Here is a 13,917-nt window from a genome sequence, read left to right as displayed (position 1 = left end):
GGAACCCCCACGTGATGGGACCCCTCCCCATGTGATGGGACCCTCCCCAAAGGATGAAACCCCCATGTGATGGGACCCCCCATGTGATGGACTCCCCCACAAAGGGATGAGAACCCCCATGGGATGGGATCCCTCATGTGATGGACACCCACCATGCGATGGACTCCCGCACAAAGGGATGAGACCCCCCATGTGATGGGACCCCCATGGGATGGGAACCCCCATGTAATGGGACCCCTCCCCATGTGATGGGACCCTCCCCAAGGGATGAGACCCCCATGTGATGGACACCCCCATGTGATGGACTCCCCCACAAAGGGATGAGACCCCGCATGTGATGGGACCCACCCCAAGGGATGAGACCCCCCATGTGATGGGACCCCCCATGTGATGGTCTCCCCCCCAAAGGGATGGGACCCCCCATGTGATGGGACCCCCCCCATGTCATGAGACTCCCCAAGGGATGGGACCCCCCCATGGGAGAGGAGCCCCCGACATGGGATATCTGAGGATGGGACCCCTCCAAACACACACCTCAGACCCACGGGATGGGGCCCCCTATGTGATGGGATCCCCTATGTGATGGGACCCCCCCCAAGGGATGAGACCCCCCCCCATGTGATTGGGACCTCATCCATGTGATGGGATCCCCCCCCCAAGAGATGAGACCCTCACATGTGATGGGAACCCCCCCAAGGGATGGGAACCCCCATGATAGGACCCCCCCCCCCCAGGGTGAAAACCACCACGTGATGGGAACCTCCTTGTGATGGACACCCTCCTCCAAGGGATGGGACCCTCGTGTGGTGGGACACCCCCCATGATAGGACCCCCCCAGGTGATGGACCCCCCCCCACGGGATGGGACCCCCCATGTGATGGACACCCCCACAAGAGCCCCCCCGACAGGAGAGTACGGGAATCGGTACCGGGCAGGGAGCCCTCGGGGATCGGTACCGGGCAGGGAGCCCCGGGAATCGGTAGCGGGCACGGAGCCCTCGGGAATCGGTACCGGGCAGGGAGCTCTCGGGGATCGGTACCGGGCAGGGAGCCCCGGGAATCGGTACCGGGCACGGAGCCCTCGGGGATCGGTACCGGGCAGGGAGCCCCGGGAATCGGTACCAGGCACGGAGCCCTCCGGGAGCCGGTACCGGGCAGGGAGCCCTCGGGGAGCCGGTACCGGGCAGGGAGCTCTCGGGGAGCCGGTACCGGGCAGGGAACCCTCGGGGATCGGTACCGGGCACGGAGCCCTCGGGGATCGGTACCGGGCACGGAGCCCTCGAAGATCGGTACCGGGCACGGAGCCTGCACATTCCCGGCGTTCCGGGGCGTCGTGGGAGGCCGGGGATTTTCGCTCCTCTCGTCCCACCCCGGAGGCTCGGAACGCCCCACGGGGCACGGCGGGGGCTGAGCCGGGAGCGGGGGCATCCTAGGGGGCTGATCCTCGGGGGTCCTTCCCGGGATGGGGGGGGTCCCATCCCTTGAGGGGAGTCCCATCCCTTGGTGGGGGGATCCATCACATGAGGAGACCCCACCTCAAGGGGGTTCCCATCACATGGGGGGTCCCATCACATGGGGGTCCCATCCCTTGGTGGGGCTCATGACATGGGGGGGGGTCCCATCACATGGGGGTCCTATCATGGGGGGTCCCATCTCTTGGGGGGAGTCCCATCACATGGGGGGAGTCCCATCACATGGGGGGGGTCCCATCACATGAGGAGACCCCATCACAAGGGGGTTCCCATCACATGGAGGGGTTCCATCATACGAGGGGGTCCCATCATGAGGGGGTCCCATCCCTTGGGGGGGTTCCTATCACATGGGGGGGGATCCATCACATGAGGAGACCCCATCACAAGGGGGTTCCCATCACATGGGGGGTCCCATCACATGGGGGTCCCATCCCTTGGTGGGGCTCATGACATGGGGGGGGGTCCCATCACATGAGGAGACCCCACCACAAGGGCGTTCCCCATCACGTGGGGGGTCCTATCATGGGGGGTCCCATCACATGCGGGTCCCATCCCTTGGTGGGGTACATGACGTGGGAGGGATTGTCCCATCACATGGAGGCTCCCATCATACGGGGGTCCCATCCCTTGGGGGGAGGACGAGGATGGGAGGACGGGGGGGTCCCCGGGGCTGGGGGCAGGGGGCGGCTGGATGGATGGACGGACAGACACTCCCCACTCGCCAACCCCGAGGGTCTGTCGGGGTTAAGGACGGACCGAGGAGGGGGGAACCCGTGTCCCCAACGCCAGCAAAGGTCACTGGAGCCATCGTGCCGCTCCCACCCGTGCCAGGAAACCCGTGGGTGGGGGCAGGGGGTGCTGCAGGATGTCCTGTGTCCCCCGCCCTGGTGTCCCTGTGTCCCTGCCTGGTGTCACTGGAAAGAGTGATGGCACGGGGGACAGCCCGATGACAGCGGCAGGGCCTGTCCCCTGCCCCCCATCCCCTATTCCCCATCCCTTGTCCCCTATCCCTATCTCCTGTCCCCCATCCTCATACCCTGTCCCCCATCCTCATACCTTGTCCCCCATCCCTGTCCCCTATCCCTATCTTTGTCCTGTGTCCCTCATCCTCATCCCCTGTCCCCCATCCCTTGTCCTCTATCTCTATCCCCTGTCCCCCAACCTCATCTCCTGTCCCCCATCCCTTGACCCCTATCCCCTGTCCCCCATCCCTTGTCACCTGTCCCGCATCCCCTATCCCTATCCCTATCCCTATCCCTATCCCTATCCCTATCCCTATCCCTACCCCTATCCCTATCCCTATCCCTATCCCTATCCCTATCCCTATCCCTATCCCTATCCCTATCCCTATCCCCTGACTCTATCCTTGTCCCCTGTCCCCCACCCCTTGTCCCCTGTCCCCTGACCCCCTCCTCTTCCACTGTCCCCCATCCCTTGTCCCCTATCCCTATCCCTATCCCTATCCCTATCCCTATCTCCATTCCCTGTCCTCCATCCTTGTCCCCTGTCCCCCATCCCTTGTCCCCTATCCCTTGTCCCCCATCCTCATCCCCTGTCCCCCATCCCTTGTCCTCTATCCCTGTCTTCTGTCCCCCATCCTCGTGCCCTGTCCCCCATCACTTGTCCCCTATCCCTATCTCCTGTCCCCATCCCTCGTTCCCTGTCCTCTACCTCCTGTCCCCAGTCCCCTTTCCCCTGTCCCCCACCTGCTGTCCCCCGTCTTCATCTCCTGTTCCCCATCCTCCTCTCTGTGTCCCCTATTCACCCTGTGGCCTTTGCTGCCTTCAGGAGGGGGGACAGCACCTCAGGAAGGGGGTTTGCACCTGGGCAAAGGGGTTTGCACCCAAAAAGAAGGCTGCTTGCACATGAAGGGTGGATGTTTGCACCCAAAGAGAGGTGTTTGCACCAAAAGGAGAGTGTTTTCACCCAAAAAGAGGGGTGCTTGCACATCAAGGGTGGATGTTTGCACCCAAAAGATGGCTATTTGCACCCAAAGACGGGTGTTTGCACCAAAAGGAGAGTGTTTGCACCCAAAGGATGGGTGTTTGCACACAAAGGATGGATGTTCGCCCCTAAAAGATGGGTATTTGCACCCAAAGATGTGTGTTTGCACCAAAAAGAGAGTTTTTTGCACCCGAAGACAGGTGTTTGCACCCAAAAGGAGAGTGTTCGCACCCAAAGGATGGGTGTGTTCATCCAAAATACAGGTATTTGCACTCGAAGACGAGTATTTGCACCAAAAGGAGAGTGTTTGTGCCCGAAGGATGGATTTTTGCACCCAAAAGATGGGTATTTGCACCTGAAGATGGGTGTTTGCACCCAAAAGGAGAGGGTTTGCACCCAAAGGATGGGTGTTTGCACCCAAAAAGTGATTGTTTGCACCCCAAGGGTGTCATTGCGCACGACGACCACTAGATGGCGCCACACGCCCAGGTATATTTGGGGGTTCAGCCCAGTCCCCCCCAACCCCGGCTCTGGCAGAGATGGGGATGCGAGGGAGGAGGGTGGGGGTGGCTTCCAACTGGGACATCTAGAGGTGACACCCACCCCTTCAGCCTTGGGGGGGCACCGTGGGGTGAACCCCGGTCTTGTGAGGGGGCATAGATGGTCGGGGTGGGGGGTGCAGGGGTCACCCCTCCTCGTGTACCCACAGAGGTCCCCCCCCGAGTTCAGCCAAACTGGACACCCCTCCCCCCCCGCCCTCCCCCGTTTGGGGTTCGGCTGGAGCCAGCCCGACCGAGCCGCAGGCACCAGTGCCTCCCAGTCCCAAACTGGTTTAGGACTGGCCGGACCTGCTCCCCTGCGTGCGCTCTGGTCCCGGAGCCAGCAGGGCTGGGGACAGCCAGCCCTGGGGACAGCCCCAACCCCGGGGACAGCCAGGCTGGGGACAGCCCCAGCCCTGGGGACAGACACCCCTGGGGACAGCCCCAACCCCGGGGACAGCCAGGCTGGGGACAGCCAGCCCTGGGGACAGCCCCAGCCTTGGAGACAGACACCCCTGGGGACAGAAGGTTGGGGACAGCGAGTCCTGGGGACAGCAGGGTTGGGACAGCCAGCCCGGGGGACCCCCTGCTCCCGCCTGCTGCCCTGTGGATCTGATCCCGAGTTCCATTCCGTCTAGTTCCAGCATTTGTGTTTGCATTCCTATTTCTGCCCTTTCTGATTCCAACTCCTATTTATCTGCATTCCTATTCCTATTCCTATTCCTATTCCTATTCCTATTCCTATTCCTATTCCTATTCCTATTCCTATTCCTATTCCTATTCCTATTCCTATTCCTATTCCTATTCATCTCCATCCCTATCCCTATACTTATTCCAATTTATCCCTACCCCCATTTATTCCTATTCCTCTTCTGATTCATTCCTGCCCCTATCCCATCCCTGCCCCCATCCCTAATCCTGCCCTTATCCCTTTCCCATCGTTTCTCTTCCCATCCCGATCCCATTTTTCCTTCATTCCACCCCCCCCCCCACCCCCGCCCCGTTGGTGCTGGCGGGGCCGGGACTCGAACCCGTGTCCCCGGTGTAGGCGCAGTTCCCAGCGCGTCCGCCAGGGGGCGGTATCGCCCCGCGCCGCAGTGCTGGGGGCAGTGGGGGGGTGCAGGGGGGCGCAGGGGGGCGGGGGGGGGACACACAGAGGGGCGGGAGGGGAAAAGTCCCAGCCAGGTTGAAAGTTGAGCCCCCAGCCCCTTCCCACCCCCCCCAGCCCCTCTCAGGGCTCAGCACCCACCAGCTGAGGCAGAGACACCCCCAATAAAATAGAAGCCCCCCCTCCCCGGTGAAGGAGGGGTTCGGGAGGGGTCGCAGGGGCTGGTGTGGGGCACGATTGGGTGGGGGTCAGGGCCTGAGGGGAGGTAGGAAAGGGCACAGAGGCCAAGCGGGGGGTGAGGGAGCCCCAGAACCAGAGCTGGTCCCCTCCCCGAGGTCCCCGCAGGGTGGATGGGGGATGGTAAAATCTGGGGTGCGTGAGGTTCCCCCCGTCTGTGACACCAGGAGGGCTTTACCTTGGGGACTGTGTTAAACTGGGAGATACTGGTAACTACTGGGAGAAGGTGGGAGCGGGGGGCTGTCTAACACAGCCCCCTGTAGTCCCCCTGACCGGGTCCAACCTATTCCGTAACCCCAAACTTCTTTGCTCCAACCCCCCAGCACTCCCTGGCCCCAAATGTCCCCTCGGCACCAAGAGTCCTGGGGGGTTTGAGTGCCAAAAGAACCCCCACCAATTGCGCTGCGTCCCCAGAGGCCCTGCCAGCCCCCCTCCTGCAGACAGGAGCTTTATTTATCCCTTCTCCCTCCTTCTCCCACTCTTTGTTGTTTCTTGAGAGAGGGAAAGAGGGGAAAAAAAAAAAAAAAAAAGAAGGAGGAAAAAAAAAACCAAAACCAACCACCCGGCCCCGGCGAGGAGGCAGGAGCTGTTTTGCCTCCCAGGCAATATTTCTGGAGCCAATCGGAATGCGCACCCACCCTGCCCTGCTCCCTAATTAAAGGCTTTAAGCAGGCGCCCGGCGCTGGAGGTTTGGGCACAGTCAGTGGGTCGCTCTCGGCCAGCGCGGGCACGAAGGAGCTGGCTTTGGGCACGCGAGGCCGGCTGCCGGGGTGGGGGGTCCCCAGCCAGGAGGGCAGCTGCCCCCATCCCCAGGTCCAGCAATGAGCAGCTCCTTCGATAAGAAGCTCACCAGCATCCTCACCGACCTCTCGGGCTCGTTGAGCTGCCATGCAGCCTCCAAAGACTCTCCAACCCTACCCGAGTCCTCGGTCACCGACCTGGGCTACTACACCGGCCAGCACGACTACTACCCGGGCCAGTCTTACAGCCAGCCCGTGAGCCACTATCCTTACCATCAATTCAACCTCAACGGCATCGGCACCGCCGGCACCTACTCTCCAAAATCCGACTATTCCTACAGCCCATCCTACCGCCAGTACGGCCACTTCAGGGACCAGCAGCTCCCGGCGCAGGATGCAGGTAGGATGCTCGGAGAGAGGTCTCCATCCCGCTGTCCCCCCTGGGATCGCCGTGGGAGCTTCGCGAAGTCGCACCCCACAAGTTGGGGATGGAGCGGCCGCGGGGTTGGGGATCGTGCCCACCGAAGGATGTTGGGATGCTCATCAAGCACCCCCGGTGCTGCTGGGGGATGAGGTGGGATGCAGGTCTGAGGGGGGTCCTGGGAAATGCTGCTGGGGTGACCCGGAGCTGGGGGTGTCAGCGCGGAGACCCCGTCGCCCTCACCGACCTCACGCCTTTGCTCTCTGCCCAGTGTCGGTGAAGGAGGAGCCGGAGCCGGAGGTGCGGATGGTCAACGGGAAACCCAAGAAGATCCGCAAACCCCGCACCATCTACTCCAGCTACCAGCTGGCTGCCCTGCAACGCCGGTTCCAGAAAGCCCAGTACCTGGCGCTGCCCGAACGGGCTGAACTGGCCGCCCAGCTGGGGCTCACCCAGACCCAGGTAAGGGCTGAGCCCCCGACACCCCAATTCCCAGCGCGGGCAGGAGGGATCGGAAAAAGGGGGAGCTGGAGCTGCACCCCCTGCAAACCCCGGTTTAGTGGGTTTGGGAGACGGGTGCGATCGCAGCGGGATGGTGGGAGCTAGGAGGGAGCTGGGTGTCCCTGGGGATGGATGATTTCCCTGCCACCAGCTTTCCCCATGCAGAGCAAATTTGCTTCGATGAGGTGGAGAAGGAAGGAGTAGAGAAAGGGGACGGTGTCCAGCCCTGCCCCGCTCCCTAGGTTTCAGGATTTATCCCCCTTCTCCAGAGTCTTCTCCAGAGCCTTCCCAGACCTCACTGCCGTGAGGGTCCTGGGTCAGCAACACACTCGGCTTCCTAGGAACATGGAGTGCAATTTCCCAGGCAGGATGGAGCACCCAGGATGGGGAGCTCAGGATGGGTCACTTGGGATGGGGAGCTTGGGATAGGGACACCCCATCCCAGCAATGGGTTCTGGATCTGAGTCTAGCCAGAGCATGGGGTCTTTGATGCCAGAACCTGCTTCCCGCAGCCAGGCTTCTTGGGGCTCCCCTTGGGTCTGTGCTCCTGGTGCTCCAGTTCCATATCCTGCTTTGTCTGGGCAGAGAGAAGGGATTTGGGGACAGGAGCCATGTCCCCAACAAGGACACTGGGCTGGGGTGGCAGTCGTGGCTGAACTGGAGGAGCAGGACTGGGTGCAATGGGCTTCTCCTCGCTCCTCTCCCCACCACCACGAGCCACCTGGATTTGGAGCTAAGCCCTCACTTTTGGGGTTTACCTGACGTGGGGACATGTTGTCCCTGCTGGTGTGGGGGCGAGTGGGTTGTCACCGCAGTGCACGACTCCCCCGCGCCCCATCCCATCCCCGGTGCCCTCCCTGCCCACGGGCCGGCCCCGGCGCCCTTGTGCCGCCCTTGGCATGGCGCTCCCCAGCCTTCCTCCTCCTCCCTTGGGCGATGAAGCAATCGGGACACTCGGCAAAGGGCTGACGGAGCGCGTCACCCGCTCCCAGAGGGACATCCTGTTTGGGTGACAACCACCCCCACCCCTTCCCTGGGGGCCAAGGGCGTCCAGCGCTGCCACCTCACCCAGTGCTGGCGACGCTCCTGACGCCCAGTATGTTGGGCTGGAGTCCCGCGCTGGCCTTCCCGTGATGCCCACGTCCCCAGGGTCCCCATAGAATCACCAGGTTGGAAAAGACCCACCGGATCATCGAGTCCAACCATAAACCATGACCCGTGCGCCTGTGGTGCGTGATTCCTCCAGGCTCCCTATGGCTCCCACATCTCAGGTGCCTTCCCGCAGTGTGTCCGGGGCTCCTGGCTCCGTGTCCTGGGGGGCTTCCCGCGATGTCTGGGTGCCTCCCCATGGCGCACGGCATGTCCAAGCTCCCCATGACGCCCGTGTCCCTGGTCAACTTCCTCCATGGCATCGTGCAGTTGGTTTAGTGTTTGATGGGAATGGTTGGACTCGATGATCTGGTGGGTCTCTTCCAACCTGGTGATTCTATGATTCCATGTGCTCGTGGGGTCTCCGTGACACCCATGTCCTTGCGTCCCTTCCCATTTTCCAAGGTCCTCATGTGGGCTCCAACCCGGGTCACCTTCCAAACTCTTGATTGCCTGCTCAACCCAGGCACTGGGTTTTGGTGGCGGGGCGCTAACCCGTCTCCCTCTCCTCCAGGTGAAGATCTGGTTCCAGAACCGGCGCTCCAAGTTCAAGAAGCTCTACAAGAACGGCGAGGTGCCGCTGGAGCACAGCCCCAACAACAGCGACTCCATGGCCTGCAACTCCCCTCCTTCCCCGGCCGTCTGGGACAGTAACTCGCACGGCAGCGCGCCGGGCAGGACCTCGCTCCCGCAGCCGCTTCCCTACAGCTCTTCACCTGGATTTTTGGAGGAGCACAACCCCTGGTACCACCCGCAGACCCTCAGCGCGCCCCACGGACCCCACCAGCCGCCACCAGCCACCTCGATGCATCACACCTCCCCGGGGCCTCCTCCTAACACTGGCGCCGTCTACTAACAACCGGGGCGAGACAAGGCACGAGAGACAGTGGCAGAGCTCCTTGGCCTCCTTTTTTCCCCCCTACTTTTTGGTTTTTCTTCTTTCTTTTTTTTTTTTTTTAAAAAAAAAGGACACCCCTGTACACGCGCCCCTAGATTTACACTCACATATCCTATCGTCTCCCAGCTCATCTCAGGAACACGAGGACTGCAAAGGGTTAAACTCCTTAGCTCCCAGGAGAAGGTGGCAAAAATCTTCTTATGCAATTTTTTTTTTTTTTCCTTCTTTTTTCCATCACCCGGGATCCCATCGGCCGAGGAGCCTCGCCGGGATCCCTCGCTGGAGCTTTGCTTTTCGGGGCCACCCCAGTGAGTCGCCCCATGCCAACCCCCCAAAGCACGGGGGGGCACCCAGGAGGGGTCCCCGCACCCCGGTGGGGACAGAGGACGCGGTGTCACTGTCACCGGTGCCCAAGGAGCGGGATGGGACACGTTTTGCCCTCGCAGGGCTCGGAATCCCAGGCCACGGACGCCCCAAAACCGGGACCCCCAGCTCGGCCGCTTGGGTGGGAGCTTCGCGGGAATCGCCCGGGACGATGCTCAGACCAAAAGGTGGTTTATTTAAAAAGAAATTAAAAAAAAAAAAAGGGGGGGGAAGGGGGGAGAGAAAAAATATTTTAATATTTAAACCGTTTGGGAATTGCTTAAGTTATTTTTTAAAGAGGAAAACCGGGCCGGTGTCCGTTTTCTGACAGTGCCTCCCTCTGTGCCGGCTCAGCCAACGCGGAGCAGAACGCCTGTTTTTTAAAGAAATCGACAACACACTTTAAAGGAAAATAAGAAAAACCAAAAAAACAAACCTCTTCACTATTTTTTAAGAGAACGACGCTATTTTTTTAAAAGCAGAAAGCGCAGCTTTAAGGAGTGTTCGCCTGTGTTGTACAGTCCCGGGAATCTTATTTATGTTGCCTTATATAAATAGGGGTGTTTGGGGGAAAAAAGAGAGTGTACATAAGGTTCGTTTGTATAAAGCTGATCCAAACCAAACAGGGTTCGGTCTGGTGTTTTGTTCAATTTTCTTTTTTCAAGGATCCCCCCTCCCCAGGTGCCGGGAGCCCCTCTGGGGTCGGGGAACCTCCCAGCGCCCTTCGCTGCTCTCCGGAGGAACAAAAACCTCATCTAGAAGTGTTAATAAAAGCGCTTCGGATTTAAGGCTCCAAACATTGGTTTTTTTGGGATGTTTTCAGAGGGCAAAGAAGAGCTCAGAAGTTTTCCAGGTTGGGAAAAGCAGAGTTAGACGCCACATGTTGCATTTTTAGGGGGCAGTGGGGGTGGTTGGGGGCTGCTGCCGGCGCACCCCGAGTACCCAATTTGCTGAGAGGAAAATTGAAGGGTTTTATTCCTGGTTTACAGTCTCTTCCGAACCGCCACAAAGTCCTGCCGCTTCCCTCCTGCTTCTCTTACTGGGATCCAGTAAACTCCCACCTGTGCAAACTGGAGCAGTGGCCAGGGCTGGTGGGGGGCAGAATCCTGCCCCGTAACGACCCCACAGGCTCGACCCTCGCTGCGACAGCAACTTTCCCCATAGCACTATGGGGCTGGGGGAGCTGGAGTGACCCCAAGACACCCAGATGTGGGGCTCGGGAAGGTGATGAAGATGATCCCTGTGCCTGAGCCGTGCCAGCCCCCTGCCCTGCTGTCCCTGGTGCCACTAGGGTGGGAGTGACATCAAAGGGTTGGGGGCTGAAGCCCCACTGCCCACTCCGGTGCTGTCCCCATGGATCCTCTGGGACAGGGGACCTGTCCTCGCCCGTGGCTCCCATCCCTGATGGCCACGGGGTTCCCAATGGCCATGGGGGGAACCCCACGCCGCTCCCCATGCAGCCCCAGCCCTTGGTGAGGTGGCTGTGGGGACGTGTCCTCTGAGCCATCTGGGGGCACCCCGGCAGGGCCAGGATGCTGCAGTGTCCCCATGTCCCTGCTTCCCAAGTCCATGTGGGGCCAACCTCACACTCTGCACCCATGGGGGTTTCCCCAAATCCCCACCATGGGCTGCACCCAGCGGCTCCCCATCCCGTCCCATCCTACCCCATCCCGTCCCATCCTACCCCATCCCGTCCCATCCTACCCCATCCCGTCCCGTCCCGTCCCATCCCATCCCATCCCATCCCCATTCTGGGCTCCCCGAGTGCCAGCGTCGGGCACAGCCGGACCCCCGGGCACCTCCGTGCGGCGCCTGCATGGCCAGACTGGTTGCAAAGCCTCGAGGGGCACTGCCAGCCCCTCCGTCCCCAGTGCCCAGTGTGGATGGCGTTGGGGTTGAGTTGGGGTTGGGTTGAGGTTGGGTTGGGGTTGGGTTGGGGTTGGGTTGGGGTTGGCGGCTGCGTGCGAGCCGGCCCCGAGCCGGCCGGCGGGCAGACACGCTGGAGACACGGGGGTTATTAGGGGAGGCTGCCAGCGAGAGCGAGGAGGCGGCGGGCTGGGAGAGGTGGAATCCGAGCGGCGTTGCCTGCAGAGAGAGGCCCAGTGCGAGCTGGCACTGGGTTATTTTATTATCTTTTTTTCTTTTGTTTTTGATTTACGGGGGAAGAAAAGAAAAAGTTCAGAAGATTACATATCCGTGGATTATATAAACGCCGGGTGCATCACGGCTTCAGACGGGTGCTAATCCCGCTGCCCTCCAGCAGCACCACCTGCGAGCTGGGCTCCCCCGCAGCCTGTGCCACCAGCCCTGACGCTGCGGGGATGGGCTCTGGGAGGACACTGGGAGGACACTGCGCTCACGTAGCCCCCAAATCCCTCTGGTCCCACTCCTCTGCCCCAGCCCAGGAGGGTCTGTGGATCCCGGGGGTCCCAGCACCCACAGCCCTGGGGGTGGGCTGGGGGCCGGGAGCCCTGGACGGTGCAGGAACCCTTTGAACCTGTGCGATGAGCCTTGGCAGAGCCGGGCATGGCCTCTCTCGGCTGCCTCCCCCCACTCCTCCTCCCTTGGCCCCATCTCCAACAGCCATTGGGGCTCAGCACCAGCATCGCTGGCAGCTTTTCTAGCTCAGAGGTCCCAAGACCCCCAGAACCCCCCAGAAGTGGTTGTGGGACATAGATAGCCCTCCCCATCGATTCTCCCCATCTCTTGCTCGTAAGAGCCAGGGACAGGAGCCCCCGGGGTGGGAACATCATCCCACCACCCCGCTCCTCCCAGCATCTCTTGTCCAGCCGTAGCATGGGAATAAAATAAGGGACCATTCTTCCTTGCACCAGTTATGCTGGTTATTCCCTGCTGGCACTGGAGATGGAGAGCAGCACCAGTGGGACCAGGATGGGGATGCTGGGGACACCTCAGAGGGGGTTTCACCAGTGACTCTGGGCAGGACAAGGGCTCAGGTGTGTTTTCCAGCCCTGGTGGGTACAAGGTCTTAGAACAGGCCTTATGAGGAGTGGCTGAGAGAGCTGGGGGTGTTTAGCCTGGAGAAGAGGAGGCTGAGGGGAGACCTCATTGCTCTCTCCAACTCCCCGAAAGGAGGTTGTGGAGAGGAGGGAGCTGGGCTCTTCTCCCAAGGGACAGGGGACAGGACGAGAGGGAATGGCCTCAAGCTCCACCAGGGGAGGTTCAGGCTGAACATCAGGAAAAAAATTTTTCACGGAAATGGTCATTGGGCACTGGCAGAGGCTGCGCAGGGAGAGGGTTGAGTCCCCTTCCCTGGAGGGGTTTAAGGGACAGGTGGATGAGGTGCTGAGGGACATGGTTTAGTATTTGATAGGAATGGTTGGACTCGATGATCCAGTGGGTCTTTTCTAACCTGGTGATTCTATGATTCTATGACTCTAAGATGCGGGGCGACAGTGCCCGGTGTCCCACTGGCATCCCCACAAGGCTCTGCCCCGTGCGCACAAGCCCCGGCGCGCAGCCCTCCCAGGGTGGCACATTTCCTGCCCCGTTGCAACACGCCGTTTGCGTCACGCCGCTGCCAGCACAAAGAGCGGGGGCTGCTGCCCACCCACGGCCAGCCCGGCATCCACTGTGTCCTCATCCCCGTGCCAGCTCTTGGCTAACCCGGCACGCGGCAGTTGGAGCCAAGGAGCAATGCCAGCCAGCCAGGTCTCCGTCAGCGCGGCTGGCTCCGGAAAACAAGGACAGAAACGCTGCCGAGCAGCCTCAGCGACCTCTCTGCTCCCTGTCTGCCCGGTCCATGTCCCGTCACCCTGCTGGGAAGGGGAAACAAAGCCTCCCGACCACCCAAACCCACCCTGGTGATTCCAGCCTGTGCGAGTGGGGGGAACAAGCCCAGGGACATCTCTGTCCTCAGTGGGATTTAGAATCATAGAATCATAGAATCACCAGGTTGGAAGAGACCCACTGGATCATTGAGTCCAACCATTCCTATCAAATACTAAACCATGCCCCTCAGCGCCTCGTCCTCCCACATAGCCTGGAAAATCTTATAATATGAGGATGTTCTTGGCCTTTTCTGAGTGTCCACAACTGCTTTTGGCCGGTGGCGAAGAGCCCAGACCAGCTTCAGCGATGCTGTGCTGGCAACACTTCCAGTTCCCCCAGTCAGAGAGGAAAGCAAGGTCATATCAAATTTGGCTGCAGAGTAAAGGACAGAACAGCCCTCAGGTCCTATCCTCAGGGCTGCCCTGGGTGTCTGAGAGAGGGGCTGGGGCAGGAATTTCCCTGCAGGTCTCCCAGGAGGGCGGCTGGGTGCAGGGGGAGCCGTGGGCGAAGGTGGCCCCTTCGCACAGTCCGCGCACCAGCCGCCGTCCCGGCCACAGCGCGAGTGCCAGGCCCCAGGAGCGAAGGGCTGCTGCTTCCCTCCTGCTGCAAGACAGGACCTGTGAGCAGCTCTGGCTGCAGGTCCTTGGCAGCACATCCATCAGGGAAGCCAAGCGGGCTCCGCGGCCTCTGCCTCCTGCTTTCCCCATCACACCAGATCCTTCCCTGCCAGGCTTGCCATGCTGCCAACCCCCTC

General features: G+C 61.0%; 1 protein-coding gene across 1 annotated transcript; it reads left to right on the top strand.

The window, feature by feature from the left end:
* The first annotated feature begins 5,986 nt into the window (after positions 1–5,986).
* Positions 5,987–9,059, top strand: DLX3 (distal-less homeobox 3). The gene is made up of 3 exons (XM_069876813.1): positions 5,987–6,439; positions 6,732–6,922; positions 8,625–9,059. The coding sequence occupies exons 1-3, from the start codon at positions 6,121–6,123 to the stop codon at positions 8,964–8,966; spliced, it is 852 nt and encodes a 283-aa protein (XP_069732914.1). The 5' UTR covers positions 5,987–6,120; the 3' UTR covers positions 8,967–9,059.
* Positions 9,060–13,917: the final 4,858 nt, after the last annotated feature.

Source organism: Phaenicophaeus curvirostris, chromosome 26 (genome assembly GCF_032191515.1).
Source record: "Phaenicophaeus curvirostris isolate KB17595 chromosome 26, BPBGC_Pcur_1.0, whole genome shotgun sequence".
In the NCBI taxonomy this organism is placed as follows: domain Eukaryota; kingdom Metazoa; phylum Chordata; class Aves; order Cuculiformes; family Cuculidae; genus Phaenicophaeus; species Phaenicophaeus curvirostris.
Note: the sequence above shows the minus strand (reverse complement) of the source record. Positions and strands in the feature narration are given on the sequence as shown.

Coding starts and splice junctions, on each gene's coding strand:
- DLX3 (XM_069876813.1), top strand. CDS start 6,121: ATGAGCAGCTCCTTCGATAAGAAGCTCACCAGCATCCTCACCGACCTC. Junction 6,440..6,731: donor GCTCCCGGCGCAGGATGCAG/GTAGGATGCTCG, acceptor CTCTCTGCCCAG/TGTCGGTGAAGGAGGAGCCG. Junction 6,923..8,624: donor TGGGGCTCACCCAGACCCAG/GTAAGGGCTGAG, acceptor CCTCTCCTCCAG/GTGAAGATCTGGTTCCAGAA.